General features: G+C 42.2%; 3 protein-coding genes and 1 long non-coding RNA gene across 6 annotated transcripts in view; 3 read left to right on the top strand and 1 right to left on the bottom strand.

Moving 5' to 3' along the window:
* LOC103397252 (transcription factor 7-like 1-A) overlaps nt 1-19,631 on the top strand; it is a 287,021-nt gene that overhangs the window by 112,755 nt on the left and 154,635 nt on the right. The gene's annotated exons all lie outside the window — the stretch shown is intronic.
* Nucleotides 219-4,458, top strand: sart3 (spliceosome associated factor 3, U4/U6 recycling protein). The gene is made up of 14 exons (XM_017042723.2): nt 219-387; nt 1,334-1,460; nt 1,550-1,654; nt 1,741-1,925; nt 2,035-2,140; nt 2,523-2,647; nt 2,742-2,897; nt 3,124-3,262; nt 3,361-3,468; nt 3,555-3,632; nt 3,715-3,773; nt 3,929-4,038; nt 4,116-4,228; nt 4,315-4,458. Exons 1-14 carry the CDS (start codon nt 244-246, stop codon nt 4,419-4,421), a joined length of 1,662 nt encoding a protein of 553 aa, XP_016898212.1. The 5' UTR covers nt 219-243; the 3' UTR covers nt 4,422-4,458.
* LOC112486357 (uncharacterized) lies at nt 7,238-9,935 on the top strand. Its single transcript, XR_003048779.1, has 3 exons — nt 7,238-7,660; nt 8,449-8,636; nt 8,717-9,935. It is a non-coding gene; the product is annotated as an uncharacterized LOC112486357 (long non-coding RNA).
* Nucleotides 13,226-14,160, bottom strand: LOC103397257 (adenosine monophosphate-protein transferase FICD-like). Its single transcript, XM_017042724.2, is given in 3 exon segments — nt 13,226-13,785; nt 13,788-13,987; nt 13,989-14,160. Coding segments are annotated over 3 exon segments (915 nt in total). The 5' UTR covers nt 14,159-14,160; the 3' UTR covers nt 13,226-13,240.

Below are 19,631 nucleotides of genomic sequence, written 5' to 3'. Positions count from 1 at the left end.
GCAGAGAGTGATTTGTTCGCAGTGAGTGATTAGTTCGCAGAGTGTGATTAGTTCGCAGTGAGTGATTTGTGAGTGATTCGTGAGTTCAATATGAATAAATATTTAATATGACTCGGTAGTCACGAGTCACGAATCTTTCATATGACTCGGGAGTCACGACTCATATGAAAGATTCGTTCATTTTGAACGAATCACTCGCGAACGACACATCACTACAACACAGAGCTAACGCAGTTACAGAAGATGGAGGAGGAAGACGCGGGAATGGAGGAAAGAGAAATGCAGTCGGACGAGGAGGACGAAGAAGGCATGGGAGAAGAAAATACAGACGACTCGTCTGAAGACGAGAAGGAAAATGAAGCAGAAATCCAGCGTTTAGAGGAGCAGGTAATTAGCCAACAAGCGACAGAGGTAAAATGAACTAACGTGCTAATGAGAATGAATGGGCGATCAACATAGACATTTTGAACGTCTTTGCATCTCCTAAACAGTCAACTATTGTGTTTTAAAAATCCCTATCACTTGTAAAGGTTAACTGTTGTCCATCCATCCATTTTCGTCCGCTTATCTGTCACCTGATTTGTGAGTTCAATATGAATAAATATTTAATATGACTCGGTAGTCACGAGTCATATTATTATTATAGTTTATTTTGAACGAATCACTCGCGAACGACACATCACTACTAGGAGGTGAACCCTGGGATTCCACACCAATGACGGAGACATTGCCTCTGTGCAAATCCCGGTTAGGTATCTTCCAGTGGACTCACCACCCGCAGGGAGGTTTAGGGGGGCTGGTACGGTGCAATGTGATTTGGGTGGCAACTGCTGCCCCCGCGACCCGGTAGCGGATGAAAATGGATGGATGGGACTTGTAGTTTAATGTTGACAATGACACATTTTTGCTATTTCCACATGCCTTCACAAAACTACTAAATGAAAAAAAAAAACAGTGTCCACTCCTGGTTATTGGCACACACTACTGAAATATTGCAGCATCTATGTACCCGTCTCATAACTTTTTGAGTTGTGGTGCCCACAAAGTCAAATACAGTAGTAAACAAATTGGTCAATACAAAACCTCCTTTTAATCACACTGTCTAGATTTTATTTGGGCTCAGGCTGTGATTGAAATGTCAAAGGTCATTGCTGCCTTGGTAGTTTAGGTTATATTAATGGCACAGGTATAAGGGTAACATTTCACCTAGATGTTTTTAGGGCTGTCAAAATGAATGCCTGAACCCTTAACTTATTTGGAAAATAAATCTGATTCAATTTTAATGCATCTTTTAAGTTTTAAAATGGATTTTATAATTTTCTCCACCTTTCAGCTGTCAATCAATGCTTTCGACTACAACTGCCACATGGGTCTCATCAAACTCCTGAAACAAGAGGGGGAACTTCTCCGATTGCAAAAGGCAAGACAGAAGATGAGTGAACTTTTTCCGCTCACTGAAGGTTGGGGAATTTCTTTTGTAATATAATTTTATTGACTGTCATCTGCCCTGCCATGTTTATGTATATTTTATTGCATTTTTCTCCTCAAGATATCTGGTTGGATTGGCTCAAAGATGAAATCTGTCTGAATGAAGATAAATCAAACCGAGAGACAGTTTATGAACTTTTTGAGAGAGCTGTAAAAGACTACATCTGTAAGTACCTGACAGCCATTGTTTTGACCTTGCATATCTGCTCAGTAGGTCGTTTTTACATTTGAACTAAAACTCTTTCTGTTCAGGTCCAGAAATTTGGCTTGAATATGCTCAGTATTCCATTGGTGGAATGGGCTCACCAGGTGGAATAGACAAGGTGAGGTGTATCTTTGAGAGAGCTGTGACAGCTGTTGGGCTGCACATGACCAAAGGACAGCTGGTGTGGGAGGCGTACAGAGAATTTGAAAACGCCATCCTGTCTACAGTCCAGGTTTGGACAAACATGTTCACAGATTTGTTTAAGATATGTTAATTGTTAAAACTATTTCAGTGTTATCAAGTTTCAACACTGAAATTTTAATGGCTGTTTTTCCTCTCAGCCTCCACCTGGCAGGATTCCTAGTCGTGAGGAGCAGGAGATGCTGAACACTCAGCTGGAGCGAATTCACAAGCTCTTTCGACGCCAGCTGACCGTCCCTTTAATGGGTGAGTGTGATGCCTGACCTGTCACAATGATTTACTGTAAAAGAAATGTTGAAGAAGATATAATTCTTCCATAATTTCTGTACATAAAAACAATTAAATGGATAGAAATGAATAAAGGTTTCAAAACATGCTAATTTAAACAAATAATAAATAAATAAATAAAATAAAGAGTATTTTCAATATATTTCCGATTTCATTTTGAATATTTGTAAACTGTTGGCAAATGTAACCCTTTAAGTCAATGCACTCCTAGAAGTTGATTTTCAGCTTTTATACTTTGGTGCTTTGTCAATACTTCATTAACTGTTCGTCTTCATTAATCATTTCCCTTAAAGACTGTATGTTGTGAATTTTGAGCTGATGCAGCTGTGCTCCTTTGTAGACATGGAAGCCACCTATGAAGAATATGAAGATTGGTCAGACCAGGGTGTCTCTGAGCTTGTGGTACCACAGTACTCAAAAGCGATGCAGGAGATGGAGAAGCGTAAATCTTTAGAAAAATCTCTGGTAAATGTCTTTTACTAATACCACTAACTGAAAACCTCTGTCATGAATTACATTATCTTTGCAATGTTTTCTCCATGCTGTCATTGTTTCACAGCTGATAGCAGAGCCTCCAAAGATGTCCGAGTATCAGAGCTACATTGACTTTGAACGAAAGGAGGGCGACCCAGCTCGGATCCTGATCATCTTTGAGAGGGCGCTGGCAGAGAACTGCCTAGTTCCAGACCTGTGGGCAAAATATACCAGCTACCTTGTGAGTAAATGTCAGTGGCTGTGTGATTTTAATAGAATCTCATTTATTGTTAGGACTTTCCCCTCGGGTTAAAACTCATTTGGTTTCTTCATGGTTCAAACAATCCTTTACTAACAATGGATGGATTATATGGATTTAATTGTGTCTACATTCTTCGGTACGGAATAATTTTACTGTTTTAATTTTTAATTTAACTGTTTTAAATCTCTCTGTTTGTTCTTGTCAGGATCGCCAGCTGAAGATCAAGGAAGTTGTTCTTTCAGCTCATGAACGAGCCGCGAGGAACTGCCATTGGACCATGGGTCTGTGGAAGAGCTACCTGCAGGCTTTGGAGAGGCATGGAGCTGATCATCAAACAGTCTCAGGTCAGTAGAGGAGAACTGAAAGCTGTTCAGATGAAGACATACTGTGTATATCAATAATCAGTGGATGTTGTTTCCTGTTGCTTTGTCTCCATCTGCAGATGTGTTTGAGAAGTCCTTGATTGCTGCAATCATCAAAGCTACAGATTATGTGGAAATCTGGCAGGCCTTCCTAGACTACCTGAGGAGACGTGTGGATTTTAGCAAAGGTGAAAGGAGATGTGTTGAAAATTAGAAAAAAAATAAAATAAAATGTATTCAATACTCATGGTGATGTGTGACGTTGACGTTACAGAATCAAGTCAAGAGTTGGAGGAGTTACGAGGAGCCTTCTCTCGCTCGCTCGAGTACATTAATCAAGATGTGGAAGAAAGTAAGTGGGTAACTTTGAGGTTGTGTTTACAAGACAGTTATTCAGTGTAGTATTGCAATGGGCTTTGTTTGTGTTGCCGTAGGATTTGGTGAAAACGGAGATCCTTCCTGCATGATAATGCAGATCTGGGCCAGAATAGAGGTGAAGGGTTCTAATACTAATACTGTCTCAGTGGAGTTGAACTTGGACCTTTTTTTAAATTTTTTTTTTACTAAGAACTAATTTAGAATGATTTAGATGTAGATGATTCTATTAAAGCTATGATTTAAGCAAAACATTTTCTCTGTCTTTCTCAGGCTCTTCACTGTAAAAACATTCAAAAGGCGAGAGAACTGTGGGACAGTATCATGACTAAAGGCAACGCCAAATATGCCAACATGTGGCTGGAATACTTTAACCTGGAAAGGTCATTCTGTCAGTATCTGAGGGATTCAATTTAAGAAAAAAAAAAACCAAATAACCAAAATGTATGTGTGCATATAGGTCGTACGGAGACACAGTTCACTGCCGTAAAGCTCTTCATCGAGCAGTTCAGTGCAGCTCAGATTATCCAGAGCATGTTTGTGAAGTCCTGCTCACTTTTGAGAGAGTCGAAGGTGAGTCAATGTCAAGTTTAATATAAAAACAGGTGTTTGACTCTTCTCAACAGTCATTATTTCTTCTTGTTAAACCCCAACCACAGGTTCTCTGGAGGACTGGGACTTGGCAGTGCAGAAGACAGAGACTCATCTCAACAGACTTAACGAACAGGGAGCCAAGGTAAGAATTTTTTTAAGGACTGTGCTGTAAAGTAGCTCCGTTATTTAGCTGCCTTTGGCTAAAGTTACCACGGTGTGCCCATCAATAACCCAATCTACATTTGCATTACTATTATACGAGGTAGAAGGAACGGCAACAGGAAACACGTGAGGCGTGTATGCGCTCACGGAGGTGTGAATGGGTGTTGTGTACGCGCACCAAGATGCGCTCAGGTACAATGAAACAGTGCTTGTGATGTTATCAAAGTATATGGGGGAAGGGAGGCGTACCGCGTGGTCTACTCCAGACAAAGGACTTTGTCGGAGTTTTCCTGATCCCAATACTGATAACGTTACAAGTTAACACTGAAATACTGACGGTGTACAAGAGTATAACACCGAGTCAGGAGGTTAGAAAAGAAGTGCATGCAACAGCCTAGCTATAAAAGCAGCACAGATTTCAGACAACAAAATTCAATATGCGTACTTAAACTGTCCCTAAGTTTAAATAGCACTTAACAATACTACAGATTAACTAACGTGCCCAAATGCCAGCCTTACTGTAGTGAACGTCTGCTCGTATTTAGAGGGTAGTGGAAAGTCCGTGCTTCTTGGGTCCTTGCCAGAGCTGGGGACGTCCGTCTGGTTCCACTGTGTCCAGAGAGTCCTCTTGGTTCCGAAAGTCCGTTTCAGGAGGAAAAGTCTCTGACTGTCGATGTGCCGGTTCACACGAATACCGTTAGAAGGAATCCTGTCGCTTCTAACTTTTCAATAACTGCTTTGGTCGCAGCGCTACGTTACTTGTGTAACTTAATTACCGGTTAACTCAGTTAAGAAAAAGACGCTACTAGTGCATTTATCACCGTGGGCAATGGTGTCTACAAAAGCGCGTTGGTTCTTAGTCTTCTGAGACGAGCAGGTTTTCTCTTTTCATCGAGGTCCTACGGAGCGAAAGTCCTGAACAGAGAGAACGATATTGGGCTGACCCCCCAATTTAAAGGTTGCGGAGGTTACTGATCGTGACGTATGTGGATTTACCGGAAGCAGTGGAATTATGGGAGTTTGAGTCCTTGAAAGGACTGTTGTAGTACCTACATATCCCCCCTTTGGTCTTAGGGATATGACAGAGTCGTAACCCTGAGAGCACAAGGTTGTACAGTCCATATTCCATAATCCATTGTCATCCATATTGTCCATTTAGTCCTGTAAAATCTCAGAAGAAGTTGAGTCCTGACAAACAGTTCAAGGCATGGGCATTTGGGCAAATACCAGGCTGTAGGCATTTGGGCAAATACCATGCTATACACATGTGGGTACATGATAACTCACTACCTGACTAACACGTTCATGTACCACAATTTAAAAATACCCATTAACTTCATTTCTTCACATTGGAAAAGAAAAGGAATGAAGGAAAGGAAAGAAGTGTTAGTTGTCAGGGGTTAGACCAAATTATCGTTCACCCCCCTTTTGGAGTGAGGACTGCTAAAGGGTAAAGTTTGTTTTAATTGGTGTGTTCATTCGTTTTTAAGAGGGGTCTGGTCTCTATTAAACCTGTCAATAATTTCAGCTAACTGAGCCTTTACAGACTCCAATTCTGAGTGGAGCTCACTCAGTTCGTCTGAGTTACAGAAACGAACATGCCTACCCCTATGCTTCGGATCACGCTCAGACTGTTTCCACCATCTCTTGTTTGACTGTTGGTAACCGTCTCGTTTCCAACCACCTTGGTCTTTACGACCTCTTTCACGGGGTCGGTTGTTGTAATTATTGTTGTTGCTGAAGTTTTGACCATGGTTGTTCCTGTATCTATTTTGTCTCCTTCCCCACTCACTTTGGTGATGGGGTTTTGGAGCAGGGTTTCTCCAGGTGTGTCTCCCTGGTGGAGCTTCACTCCCTTCTAAGTCTAACAGGGAATTTCCTGCATCCTGGAGACTAAAGACTCTGGGTTCGTCGTCAAGTCTGTCCATTGGTCTGACGACTGTCTCCCAGGTCATCTGGGCTAGCTGCCTAATTTCCCTCATGGAGTAGTAACCCTGTCTGCATGTCACTGTGACATGGTTGCGTACACTTGAGTGGAGGTTGTGTAAGAAGAGGGATTTGAAACCTCTATCTTCCTCCAAGCCTGGTGCACTGCTACCCTGGAAATATGCGTTGCGTAGCCGTCTATAATATTCACGTGGGGATTCTGACCGTTTCTGCTCGATTTGCATAGCACACAACATTGCAGACGTCTCGTCAGTGTATTGCTCGTACTCTTCCTTCAAGTACTTACGAAGTCTCGTGTAGCTATCACGGACTTCTGGGGTTAGTGTCTCTATGAAAGCCCGAACATTGCTGCTAGACGTCTTCCAGATTAGCCTAAGCTTTTCCCGTGTTGTGGCGTTTGGCAGATCTACAAGGCATCGGTCAACTTCCCGTAGGTAATCATTAACATTAATGTTTTTATTATCTGGATCAAAACGTTCAATGTCCTGCGCTAGCAGATCAATTTGACGTATACGAGGTTCACGGGTTGCCTTTCTACGTGACCTCCTTGATCTTTCTGAATATTCACTGTCTGAACTATTTACTGATTGTTCATGGCGCTCTCTATGTCTATGGTCCAGTTCATCCGCTGATGAATCAGGGATGTCATAATACACCGGCTTGGGTGTGCCAAGGGATTTGGCTCTGGACGAGTGCGGTATGGCTCCAGCCTGGCTATCTGATGGAGTCGTTTTGTAGCGGTCTAGGATGATTTGGTGGGCTGTCTGGTTATGCCCAAGATGATTTTCAGTATCTTCATCGGAATAGTCTTCCTGTTTTGAATTTTCCTCTGGTAGCGAGAGAGAGTGGGCATGTGTTGCTTTGGCTCGTTCTTGAGGACGCTCTTCGAGATGTGCGGCTCCATAGAACAGGTTCTCCCCATCTTCGGCAACAAAAGGACTTTCAAAGGCCACTGCTACATTCAGTTTGAATCTCCTTCATCAGTCACCGAAGCCCTGAAGCTGGACAGACAAGAGTTGAGAAGGCCCATGTTTGTGTTGCCTTGTGTGGATAAAAACTAAAATCCCAACTTTAAGGTAAACAAAGTCTGTTTCTGTCAAGTCCTTAGTACCCACAGGAATTTTTTTTTTTTTAATTTTGTCCTTGCAGGTGTTCAAATACAACACATCGATGGAGAAACACAAAATCTTTATCTCTGGTCTGCCGTTCTCTTGCACTAAAGAGCAACTGGAGGAAATCTGCAAAAAACACTGAGGTGTCAGAGAAGTGCGTTGAGTCACATATCGCTCAGGGAAACCGAAGGTGAGACTTAGCACCATGTTCCTGACATAGCAGTCTTCATCAATGACTTGTAGCCACAGGCATTAACAAAAATAATTTTTCCCAGTTTATATTTTCTACCAATAGAAAGTACTTGCTTCTACCCAATGGAGTCTCAGCTGCCAAATGGAGTGAAGTAGGGCTCTTTGTTCATGCATAAAAACACACGATTAAAAGATCTGTTGTAGCCTTTAGGACCACAAAACATTCTTTTATATTAATTAATATACTGACTGTAAGATTACTGTTGGTAATGTCAGTGTCTATTTATAATGTCTCTGTAGGTGTGATGACATCATGGTCCTTTCTATGGTTTATGTGTTATGTTTCTGGACTTTAATTATCATTGGCGACTGTCTTTAGTAGTTGTCATTATACAGTGATCCTGTTAATAATAAGTTACCCTTTTGCACAAACGGCAATCTTGGACGTCTGTCCTCATGTCAGAAAGTACAGCTGTGAAAAGAAAATGGCTATAATTAATAAACTAAACTATAAATAAACTCCAACAGAAGAATAACTTTCAGCTCATCCCTTCATCAGGGGTCATCACAGTGATTTAGCAGTTTTTACACCAAATTACTTTTTGTGGCCAGTTTGTTTAACTAAAAGTTAGCTCAGAACAAGTCAATGCTAAAAGAAAAGCTAAACATTCTCTACAAAATACTACAAAGACTTCCCTCATAAATGTTCTAAAATCTCCTAAAAACATTTATTTCAGTCCCATAAAGGGCTCCTCTGAACCATATCTGTCTTCTGCATGTCTCCAGGGTCTAGCATATGTTGAGTTTGCTGATGATACTCAAGCTTCTCAGGCAGTTTTGAAAATGGACGGCACAGAAGTAGAAGGAAACATGATCTCAGTGGCTATAAGTAATCCTCCACGCAGGAACATGATGGAAGCTCCTGGATCCGGCAAACCTATGGGCAACATGATGCTTCGCCAGGTCTACAGAGCGTAAGTTTCATTCTCCTCTGCCTTTCTCCAATGTGGAACTCCACAAACACACACCTGTGTTTTTCTTCTTCTTTGTATAGGAGAGCAAAAGGTCAAACCCAGGAGTCACTGCTCCCTCGGTCCCTCCACAGACAGAGTGGATCCGTAAAAAAGGTGGAGAATGGAGGCTCGACTGAATCCAGCAGCTTGTTGCTGAACGCAGCCACAGAGACTAAATCTTTGTCCAATTCAGACTTTGCCAGGATGGTTCTAAACAAGTAAGAGAATCATGACTGCCTTCACACTGATCGCAATCTTGTGTCCTTACATATCAGTGTTGGTGAGTTTTTTTTCTTTCTTTCCTCTAACTGTTTACTCCAAACAGACTGCCTTAATCATTAAGCTCCTTTGTTACAAACCCTTTTCAACCAAGAATTATCAGCTGTGTGACAGTGTTTAGGGCAGGACATTTTATTGAAAGTGTATTATAGCTGTGTGTAAATACACTATCTATTGTAAACCTCCTGTTTTAAAGTGTCTTGTTGTGTTACGTGACGAGGGTTTGATAGAAAACTCTAAGTATATTTTTAAAAATTGAAACAGCCTGAATTTGAGTGTTGAGGTTATGACAAAGATTATGACATGTACATTTGTTGTGTAGGTGATGTGTGTTGGTGTGTTTGCCTATACGTGTGTGTTAAGGAAAAGAAGGAAAAGGAAAGTGAACTACTTGTTGTTTATATCACAGTGAAGATATCCTCCAGATCTTTTCCAGTTATTTTTAGGGAACATACTTTTGTTGGAGATGAACGTGTACTACTATTATTTTTTTCCATCAAATGCCAACATTATTTTGATGCCCCTGGGGGGTCCAGTTAATATGAGGAAACATTGTCATGAAAACTACCATCCCATCATATTGCACCGTTGAATGTACCTGTTGGTTAAGGATTAAATCATTGTCAAATAGAACTTCACTGTAAGAATCCAGAAGGTTAAAGGTCACTGATGGACTAATATTTTTGTCTAAAATAATCGAGTGTGTGCTAAAGCTGTGTTAATTAATAGATGCATATAGGTCATTCTTATGAAATCCTGGTTTCATAGATTGGAGACATGGATTTTTTTGGAAAAAAATAGATCAACAAATTTTCTTTGTATCCATTAATCACAAAGTCTGCAGTGGTTATGATTGGTGTTTTTAAAATATTCACTCAATTTAATACCTTTTTGAACATTTTTCAAACATGTCCTTAATAAAAAAATAAAAAGTTTGTGCCCTAAAACATGCTGCCAACTGAATAATCTGTGCTAAAAACTCCAAAAACCATCATATCTGAACATGTCAAAATATCACCAAAAAGAAGCAAGACTAAAGCCTTATTATTGTTAAAAAAATGCTAAAAAATAGTCCTAGAAATGCCTCAAAATGCAAGTTTGTGCCGCAAAACATGCTGCTGAGTAAATATGTGCTAAAACCTCCAAAACCCATTATATCTTAACATTTCAAAATATCACTAAAAAGAAGCAAGAAGCCTTACTATCGTGAGAGTTCCACAAATGCCATGATGACCAGCAAATCTGTACTCCATGAAACTTATTAAACATGAGTAAAGTCTTAAAAACATTAGCAAACATTTTTCTAAACAAGGAAAACCAGCTGTATCGCTAACGTTAATCAATACTGTCATGTATGAAGTCTCACAGGAGAAGTTAAACTTTCTCCTGTGAGACTTTTCCACAGAAAAAGAAATCTTGTCCAAAAATAGTTACATCAAGAGCTACTGGATGGAGTAAATTTCTTGAAGATGTTTCACATGTCAAACCTGCACCGACCAGTTGGCCTCAATTAAACTATTTGTGGATAAGATGACCTGGATAACTGAGAACCTACACAGAAAGAAAAATCTTCTTACCTGGTAGCCATCTTGAAAGCACTAACATGTGTTGCATCATGCAAAATAAAACGAAAACCATCTTTCCAGTTATTCAAATATGTTGCAGAGGTTCAGAACTTGAGTCAGACACTTTTTATAGAACAGGAAAATTTTTCCTCTTTTTATTTACATTATTTTTAAACATTAATTTAATTAGTAATTTTTCAGTCACCTCAAAACATCCATTAGAGCGGCTAATAGTTTTTTCTAGGAAGAAGAGGAAAATTTTTCCTCTTTTTATTTACATTATTTTTAAACATTAATTTAATTAGTAATTTTTTAGTCACCTCAAAACATCCATTAGAAAAATCTGTTAAAATAACATAACATACATTCAGACAAATCTGAATGTATTGCAGTTATGAGAAAGTTGTCATAAAATGCAGTACAATTTAAATAGAATTAATTTCTATATCGAAATTACTCTTTGATCATATAAAGAAAATGATATGCTTTATTAATATTATTACAAATGTACATGTTTTTATTATTAAATCATTACTATTCAATATTTGTGATTTATAAAGCCTACGTAAGTCTAGAATGGCACAGTGGTACGATTTCTGCCCATCATGCAGAAGGGTCCAGGTTTCAATCCACGTGTTTGGTCGTGTCAGGAAGAACATTTGGGAGAAAAAAAGTTGCCAAATCATGATATGGACTACTTTGGTGGTAACGCCAGATGAAGAAGAAGAGAGAAACCAAAGCGTTTTTTTTTTTATTTTATTTTTGGCACAGCCTGTTCATCATCTCCAAAGTGTTTCAGTTCAGCTTTCATACAGAGCATGAATATTTTACACAGCATTTCTGAACACAGTGGCTTTACAATAGAACCTTACATTATTTTTACTGGCTTTAAAAATGTATTATGGTCTGTAATCTTCCAGTCCCAGTCGTGTCAAGTTTGTAAAAATAGTTCTTTTTGGAAGAGAAAAATACATTTCACAAATGTTGTACAAGTCCTAACTCTGTATAAAAGCCTGTGATTGTTGTAAAAAAAAAAAAGAAAAAAAAATTGTATTTAGTTCTTTGGTTCAATTTTCACGACAGGAGAGTCCATGCAGTTCTGTTTTCACAGCAACACGTCTGGATGGTAAAGATCAAAATGTTCCGTGTCATCATTTCTAACAGTTAGAGTTTGTAAAATTGAATCTATATTTTCCGAACAGATGGAACACAAGCTATATGTATTGCTCTCACCAAAGTGGCCTAGTCTTGAAATATGTTGGTCTCTCAACATCTCGTATGATGTCTGTTTTTTAAATGTGGATTTTTGGTTTAGTTTATGTAAAGAAAAGTCGTGTCTCCTTTGTTTAATAAAGCATTTAAATAAAACTGGATCCCAGTTGGACACAAACACCTTTGTTAAATTAAGTATTTGACATCAGGACACACCAAATAGGAATTACAACAATTACTGTAAAAACTAATATCCATCCATCCATTTTCATCCGCTTATCCGTTACCGGGTCGCGGGGGCAGCAGTCGCCACCCAAATCACATTGCACCGTTGTAAAAACTAATAAATTATTGTAAAGTTGAAAGTGTGTTAGCGTGTCATGAGATATGACCTCTTGGTTAAGTCAATGTTCACTTCACTAGAAACTACTGATTTGTCAAAATGACAAAAACAAAGCTGTTTACAGTCACAAGCTACGTAAACATCGACTGAAGTCTGTTGAAAATCAAAACAACCTGAACCTAAAGTGGGGGAAACTAAACTTTTCAATGGAAGTGAACCAAACAGAAGCAAGTCTTTCTGCACCTGTTTCTATGAAGTCAGCAGTTTGAAATGTCATTGTGTTCATTTGTTCACACCACTGTTTTCCTCATGCAGCTCAGGTAGATTTCTCATTGGCAGCTTAGTTGTGGATGGGAATGGTCTGTTTGCAGTCAGAACAGAGCTGGTCCTGTTCAGCCTCAGGCAAACCCACAGTGCGTTCTGTTGTAGAAATTAATAACGTGTCCGATGTTATCTCTGTACATTTGGCTATGAAGCGAATGAACGGCCTGACACCGCTCTCGTTGGTCCTGTCCAGAGCTGCATAATATTCAGCTCTCTGCTTTTTTCGTGTGGTGATCGGTGGATACCTGGCCCTCATAAGAATGAGGTTCATGAGCAGACGTGACGTGCGTCCGTTTCCGTCTATGAATGGGTCAACGTAAACCAGTTTGTAGTGGGCGAGAGCAGCGCACTCTACAGGGTGGAGCTGCAGTGCCTCCTCAGAGTTAAGCCACTGCACAAGCTCCGATGTCTGTTTTTTAAATGTGGATTTTTGGTTTAGTTTGTGTAAAGAAAAGTCGTGTCTCCTTTGTTTAATAAAGCATTTAAATAAAACTGGATCCCAGTTGGACACAAACACCTTTGTTAAATTAAGTATTTGACATCAGGACGCACCAAATAGGAATTACAACAATTACTGTAAAAACTAATATCCATCCATCCATTTTCATCCGCTTATCCGTTACCGGGTCGCGGGGGCAGCAGTCGCCACCCAAATCACATTGCACCGTTGTAAAAACTAATAAATTATTGTAAAGTTGAAAGTGTGTTAGCGTGTCATGAGATATGACCTCTTGGTTAAGTCAATGTTCACTTCACTAGAAACTACTGATTTGTCAAAATGACAAAAACAAAGCTGTTTACAGTCACAAGCTACGCAAACATCGACTGAAGTCTGTTGAAAATCAAAACAACCTGAACCTAAAGTGGGCCCTGTCCAGAGCTGCATAATATTCAGCTCTCTGCTCTTTTCGTATGGTGATCGGTGGATACCTGGCCCTCATAAGAATGAGGTTCATGAGCAGACGTGATGTGCGTCCGTTTCCGTCTATGAATGGGTGAACGTAAACCAGTTTGTAGTGGGCGAGAGCAGCGCACTCTACAGGGTGGAGCTGCAGTGCCTCCTCAGAGTTAAGCCACTGCACAAGCTCCTGCATGTGTTTCTCCAGGTCCCGAGGGTGGGGCGGTATGTGGTGACCCACAAAGACCTGGTTGGTACGCAGCCTCCCTCCCTCCATGGGGTCCAGGTAACCAAGAACACACCGGTGAATCTCCAGGATGTCACTGACAGTGATGGCTGCAGACGTGGACAACAGTGTGGTGTTCATGAACTTCATGGCAGCATCTATGCCCACAGCCTCGTTCTGCTCCTGCAGACGTTTCCCAGGTACAGCGTAGCGCGTCTCCAGGATGTAACGAATTTCAGACAGGGTGAGCGTGCTGCCTTCATGGCCACCATGTGGTAGATGTGGTGATAGTACATTTCCTCCATCACCCGACACAGTGCAGAGTTGCCTTTGGGAATGGACATAAGCCTCCTCACTTTACTGTCAATGATGCTAAAGTAACGCTGGTCAAGCTCCTCCACCAAAGGCAGAGTCCGATGGCGGCTCACCAGAGACCATTCATTACAGGGGGAGATGACCATTACAGGTGTAGAGATGATCAGCCTGGACTACATCCTTCTCCTCCAGGATGGTCCCAAGCTCTGTCAGAGCTTCCACAAAGTCAGGGTTCATACTGAGAGCATGCACTAGCAGTTTGTGGGCCTTTTCCCTCTTCCCCAGTTTCTTCATTTCCTGAGCTTTAGCCTCCAGCTGCATCTCTGCAAACACAAAGTTAGGAAAAGTGTCAGTTCCATTGTGAGTGAAACACAGCTGAGGCCAAATATAAAACCAACTAGCATGATGCCATCACCAACGAGTTAATTTCGGTGACTCAGCCGAGGTTTAAAGCTCCAACAATGGTTGTCTGCTGCCGAAATTGCTGCGAGCTGAAAGCGAAACCTGAAAAACAAAAGTATCTAAAATAATAACTTGTTTTCGGTATCAATTGTGACGTGTGTACAAAACACACATCATCCACTGCCTCATTCTGGACAAGTAAACATGCGACAAACTGATTGGTTAGGGTTTTATTCAATAATTATGCTGATTGGCTGACACGCAGCAATTCAACAGAGGGTTCGTAAACGTCTTTGATTGGATTTGTGGGAACTAGACCTGCCTTCAGTATGTTTGGGTCTATTGTAGTTCAAAATTTAGTATTCTATTGTCGTATGGGTTTTTATTTTGGGGAAAATTATCATAATTGTTTAATTATAATTTTCATGTAAATAGTTGTACTGAGAAAAGGTGAACATTGGTTACGAAAACAGTTCAAATAGATGTACACGTACCAGGAAGAAAAACAAAGCATATTAATAGTAAAAAAAAAGTAGTATATAAATAGCGTCAAAACACTGAAATAGTCAAATGTGAATGCAGCATCAAATTTTGCCACTAGATGGCAGTTGATCCTACCTAGAATTACCTTTAAAGAAGCACCAGGCAAATCCATGATAATTATTTATGTTCTTTCGTTTTAGTTTATTGGTGTTGTTTTTTTTAAATAGCAGTCAGTATTCAGGTTTTGCGTTACAGATTTCACATGCCACAAGGTTGCACATTGTGAAATATTCTCATTAAATAGATCAAAGTAAAGTGGCGCTTTGTCCCAGAGGCAATGTCTCTGTCATTGGTGTGGAACCCCAGGGTTCACCTCCTGGGCAAGTTCGAATACCGGTCCAGTGGACTCACCACCCGCAGGAAGGTTTAGGGGGGTTGGTACGGTGCAATGTGATTTGGGTGGAGGTCATGGAGACTGCTGCCCCTGCGACCTGGTAACGGATAAGTGGATGAAAATGGATAGATGGATAGATCAAAGTAAAATATTTATTGTAATCTATTGTGTTCTTCACAGTCTGCTTTGAAGATCAAAGAAAACACATTTTAATCATTGTTTCACATATATTATCTCCTGCTGTTGAAATACTATGTGCTCTGGATAATTCCAGTCATAATTCCTAGGCTGTGTTCCAATTGCATTTTAATATGGAATCTGGGAACATATGGGTCAACAGGAACAGCCCTGACGTTATTATTTATATGCATGTGTACTTCTATTTACCTCATTCCACTGTCAAGTAAATTCACATTCATTTTCATTCAAATTAATTTTGGGGCAGCAGTGGGCAGTGGTGGGTTAGTGATTAGTGGTTTAAGTTAAGCAGGATTGGTTTCTGTTTGAGAAATATATTGATTTAATTCTGTTATTTTTTCTTGCTGTAATTACTAAGTAATAATTTATCATCCACGTGTTCATGTCTCAAAAAATATGCCTCTAATTAACTTCAGAAAAGAAAGTTTCACAAACAAAAGTGGGTCTGCAGTGAGGTGCCCCTTATTTATTTTCTCGGGAGTTTAGTCAAAGATAGGCTCTCTACTGCAGAGTTTCGTTCAACAGTGACATTAGCATCACAATGCTGCAAAATTTTCCTCTATACAAAGAATACAACTTTCTATATGCATTTCCATCATTTGTGTGACTTAAGAGCTAGTCCTCCTTCCCATCATTTGTTGCAGTAGTTTCCTTGACCATAGATTGCATTACTGCTGTCTATGGTCACACAAAGTGCGTCTAGGTACCATCAGGAACTTGAAAATTTGGTCCAGGATTTAGCTTTTTATACTCAGTAATGGATGTAATTTAAAATGTACCGAGGTACAGTACTTAAAAGTAAGTACCGTATTTTCTGCACTATAAGGCACACTTAAAAGCCTGCTTTAATTTTCTCAAAAATCAACAGTGCGCCTTATAACCCAGTGCGCCTTATGTATTACTTCTGGTTGCGCCTACTGAGCTCGAACCGATTTTATAAAGCCAAACCACACAGCGCATCACACATGATGGCACATAACTGAAGCACACTGGGAGCCAACAATGGCGTTTAACAGTTAAACTTTACTTTGTAATCACAATTAGAAGATGCTCAACAACAATTGTTACAGTATGGTTGTCTAACCCAAATCCGTGCAACATCGCGTCATGCCTCCAAACACCCGGAGAATGCATTGTGTTTTTGAATTGTCGATGTATGGTGCGATGCAGAAGGACGACTCAGACACATGGCTGTCGATTTTTTTCGTGGTCAAAAACTCTTTATTTCTCCTTTTTTATCGAGACAGGATTTGTTTCACACTCTCTTTGCAAAACAACATCCGCACTTCTGCACGAAACAGCGTCAAAACAACAATACGGTGACCACCCACAACAAAAATAGTGACAACCGCCTGACTCTGGAGGAGCGAACAACAACAATAGCATCCTCCTGTGTCCATCTTAGGTCACCACCCTTTTCCACAAATCTCCTACCCTATTAATCTACAACTCCATGCGCGCCCATCTCACCAATTGTCAAAACCCAAGTGAAACAAACTAATTCGGGGCTTGCCATCATTCCGGGTGGATCAACCACAGAATTCCAACCGCTAAATATTGGTGTTAACAGGGTGTTCAAAGTTAAATTGCGAGCTGCGTGGAAGCATTGGATGACAGAAGGCGAACACACATTCACCAAGACAGGGAGGCAACGCCGGGGGAATTATGCTACTACCTGCCAATGGATCGGGGATGCCGGGGGTAAGGGATCAATCTCCAATGTTGAATCATACCCGAAAAACTAATTAACAGCAATGACACTGACTAGGATATTGACGAGAGGGATCCAGGAATGCTTGATTGTTCCGCTTAATTGTTTCGCGTAATGCGCCTTATAACCCGGTGTGCCTTATGTATGAAAATATTCCCATTCATTGGTAGTGCGCCAATAAGTTCAAGTACTAATACGTTTAAGTACACAAAAGCTACTGAATTACAGTAACGTCAGTAACTGTAATTAGTCAGTAACTGAAGAAACCTGAAGAAACCTCTCACCCTGAGGTTTCTTCCTTTTTTTTTTAACCTACTAAGGGTATTTCTTGGGAGTTGTTTCTCAGCTGATGTGAGGGTGTATAAGGGCCGGGGATGTTTACCACTGTTTTTTTTTTCTTTTCTCTTTTTATATTTAACTGTTTAAACCGCTGTAAAGCACATTGAGTTTGCTTTGTGCATGAAATGCGCTCCATCCATCCATCCACCCATCATCATCCGCTTATCCGGGGCCGGGTCGCGCGGGCAACAGTCTGAACAGGGACACCTAGACTTCCCTCTCCCCAGACACTTCCTCCCAGGCTCTTCTGGGGGAACCCCAAGGCGCTCCCAGGCCAGCCGCGCAACGTAGTCGCTCCAGCGTGTCCTGGGTCTTCCCCTAGGTCTCTTCCCAGCCACCTCAGCTGACTCCTATGGATGTGGAGGAGCAGTGGCTCTACTTCGAGCTCCTCCCAGGTGACAGAGCTCCTCACGCTCTGCCACCCTGCGGAGAAAGCTCATTTCGGCCGCTTGTATCCGGGATCTTGTGCTTTCGGTCATGACCCAACTGGACCCCACCCGACACCTGGCTGCGCCTAGAAATTCTGTCCATAAAAATAATGAACAGAACCGGTGACAAAGGGCAGCCCTGCCGTAGTCCAACATGCACCAGAAACAGGTCCGACTTACTGCCTGCAATGCGAACCAAGCTCCTTCTCTGATCGTACAGGGACCGGACAGCCCTTAGAAGACGGCCCCCAACCCCATACTCTCAGAGCACCCCCCAAAGAATACCACGAGAGACATGGTCGAACGCCTTTTCCAAGTCCACAAAACACGTGGACCGGTTGGGCAAACTCCCATGAGTCTCCCCTCAAGCACCCTGTGGAAGGTATAGAGCTGGTCCAGCGTTCCACGACCAGGACGAAAATCGCATTGTTCCTCTTGGATCCGAGGTTCGACTATTCTCCTCTCAAGTACCCTGGAATAGACTTTTCCCGGGAGGTTGAGGAGTGTGATCCCCCGACACACCCTCTGGTCCCCCTTTTTGAAAAGATGGACCACCATCTCAGTCTACCAGTCCAGGAGTACTGTCCCGGACTGCCACGCGATGCTGCAGAGACGTGTCAACCAAGACAGCCCCACAACATCCAGCGACTTGTGGTACTCAGGGCGGATTTCATGCACCCTCGGTGCCACCGCCTTGCCACCGAGCAGCTTCTTGACTACCTCGGTGACTTCAGCACGGGAGATGGGAGGATCAGCCTCCTCAGCCTCAGCTACCTCTGCGGAAGGCGTGTCAGTGGGATTGAGGAGATCCTCGAAATATTCCTTCCACCTCCCGACGACATCCCCAGTCGAGGTCAACAGCCCCCCCCACCCCCCACACTGTAAACAGCGGTGTTGGGAAACTGCTTCCCCCTCCTGGGGTGCCGGATGGTTTGGCAGCATTTTTTTGAGGCCGACTGGTAGTCCTCCTCCATAGTGTCCCCAAATTTTTCCCAGACCCAATTTTTTGCTTCCGCAACTACCCGAGCCGCAGTCCGCTTGGTCTGCCTGTACCCGTTGGCTGCCTCAGGAGTCCCCCGAACCAACCAGGCTTGTTAGGACTCCTTCTTCAACTTGACAGCATCCCTTACCTCAGGTGTCCACCACTGGGTTTGGGAGTTGCCGCCACGACAGGCACCGGAGACCTGGCGGATTCAGATCAGGTAGGCCGTTCCTCCCGATCACGCACCTCCATGTGTCACTGTCGCTGCCCACGTGAGTGTTGAAGTCCCCCAACAGGACGATGGAATCACCGGGAGGAGCACTTTCCAGTACCCCTCCCAGTGCCTGCAAGAAGGCTGGGTATTCTACATTGCTATTTGGCCCGTAGGCCGAAACAACAGTGAGACATCTATCCCTGACCCGAAGGCACAGGGAAGCGACCCTCTCGCTTGGTGGCGAGCACCCCACCCACCTGGCAGTCTGGGGAGCTATAACCAAGCCTACGCCAGCACGCCGCCTCTCACCACGAGCAATTCCAGAGTTGAAGAGAGTCCAGTCTCTCTCAAGGAGTTGGGTCCCAAAACCCAGGCTGTGCATGGAGATGAGCCCGACTATATCTAGATGGTATCGCTCAACCTCCCGCACAAGCTCAGGCTTTTTTCCCCCCAGCGAGGTGACATTCCATGCCCCCATAGCCAGAGTAGTTGTTCAGGGATTGGGCCTCGCCCACGACCGCCACCCAAATCACAAGGCACCGACCCCTTGTGGGCCTTCCTGCGGCTCCTGTGTGGAAGAACCCGGCCACCAGGCGCTCGCCTGCGAGCCCCAACCCCCGGCCTGGCTCCCGAGTGAGGCCCC

This window comes from Cynoglossus semilaevis, chromosome W, assembly GCF_000523025.1.
Source record: "Cynoglossus semilaevis isolate Cse_v1.0 chromosome W, Cse_v1.0, whole genome shotgun sequence".
NCBI classification, from domain to species: domain Eukaryota; kingdom Metazoa; phylum Chordata; class Actinopteri; order Pleuronectiformes; family Cynoglossidae; genus Cynoglossus; species Cynoglossus semilaevis.
This window is presented reverse-complemented; position numbering and strand designations above follow the sequence as displayed.

Bases quoted from the DNA above. Each gene is read 5' to 3' on its own strand.
- sart3 (XM_017042723.2), top strand. From the start codon at position 244: ATGGAGGAGGAAGACGCGGGAATGGAGGAAAGAGAAATGCAGTCGGAC. The intron at 388-1,333 runs GTAATTAGCCAA...TCCACCTTTCAG, and splicing joins TCCAGCGTTTAGAGGAGCAG to CTGTCAATCAATGCTTTCGA. The intron at 2,141-2,522 runs GTGAGTGTGATG...GCTCCTTTGTAG, and splicing joins GCTGACCGTCCCTTTAATGG to ACATGGAAGCCACCTATGAA.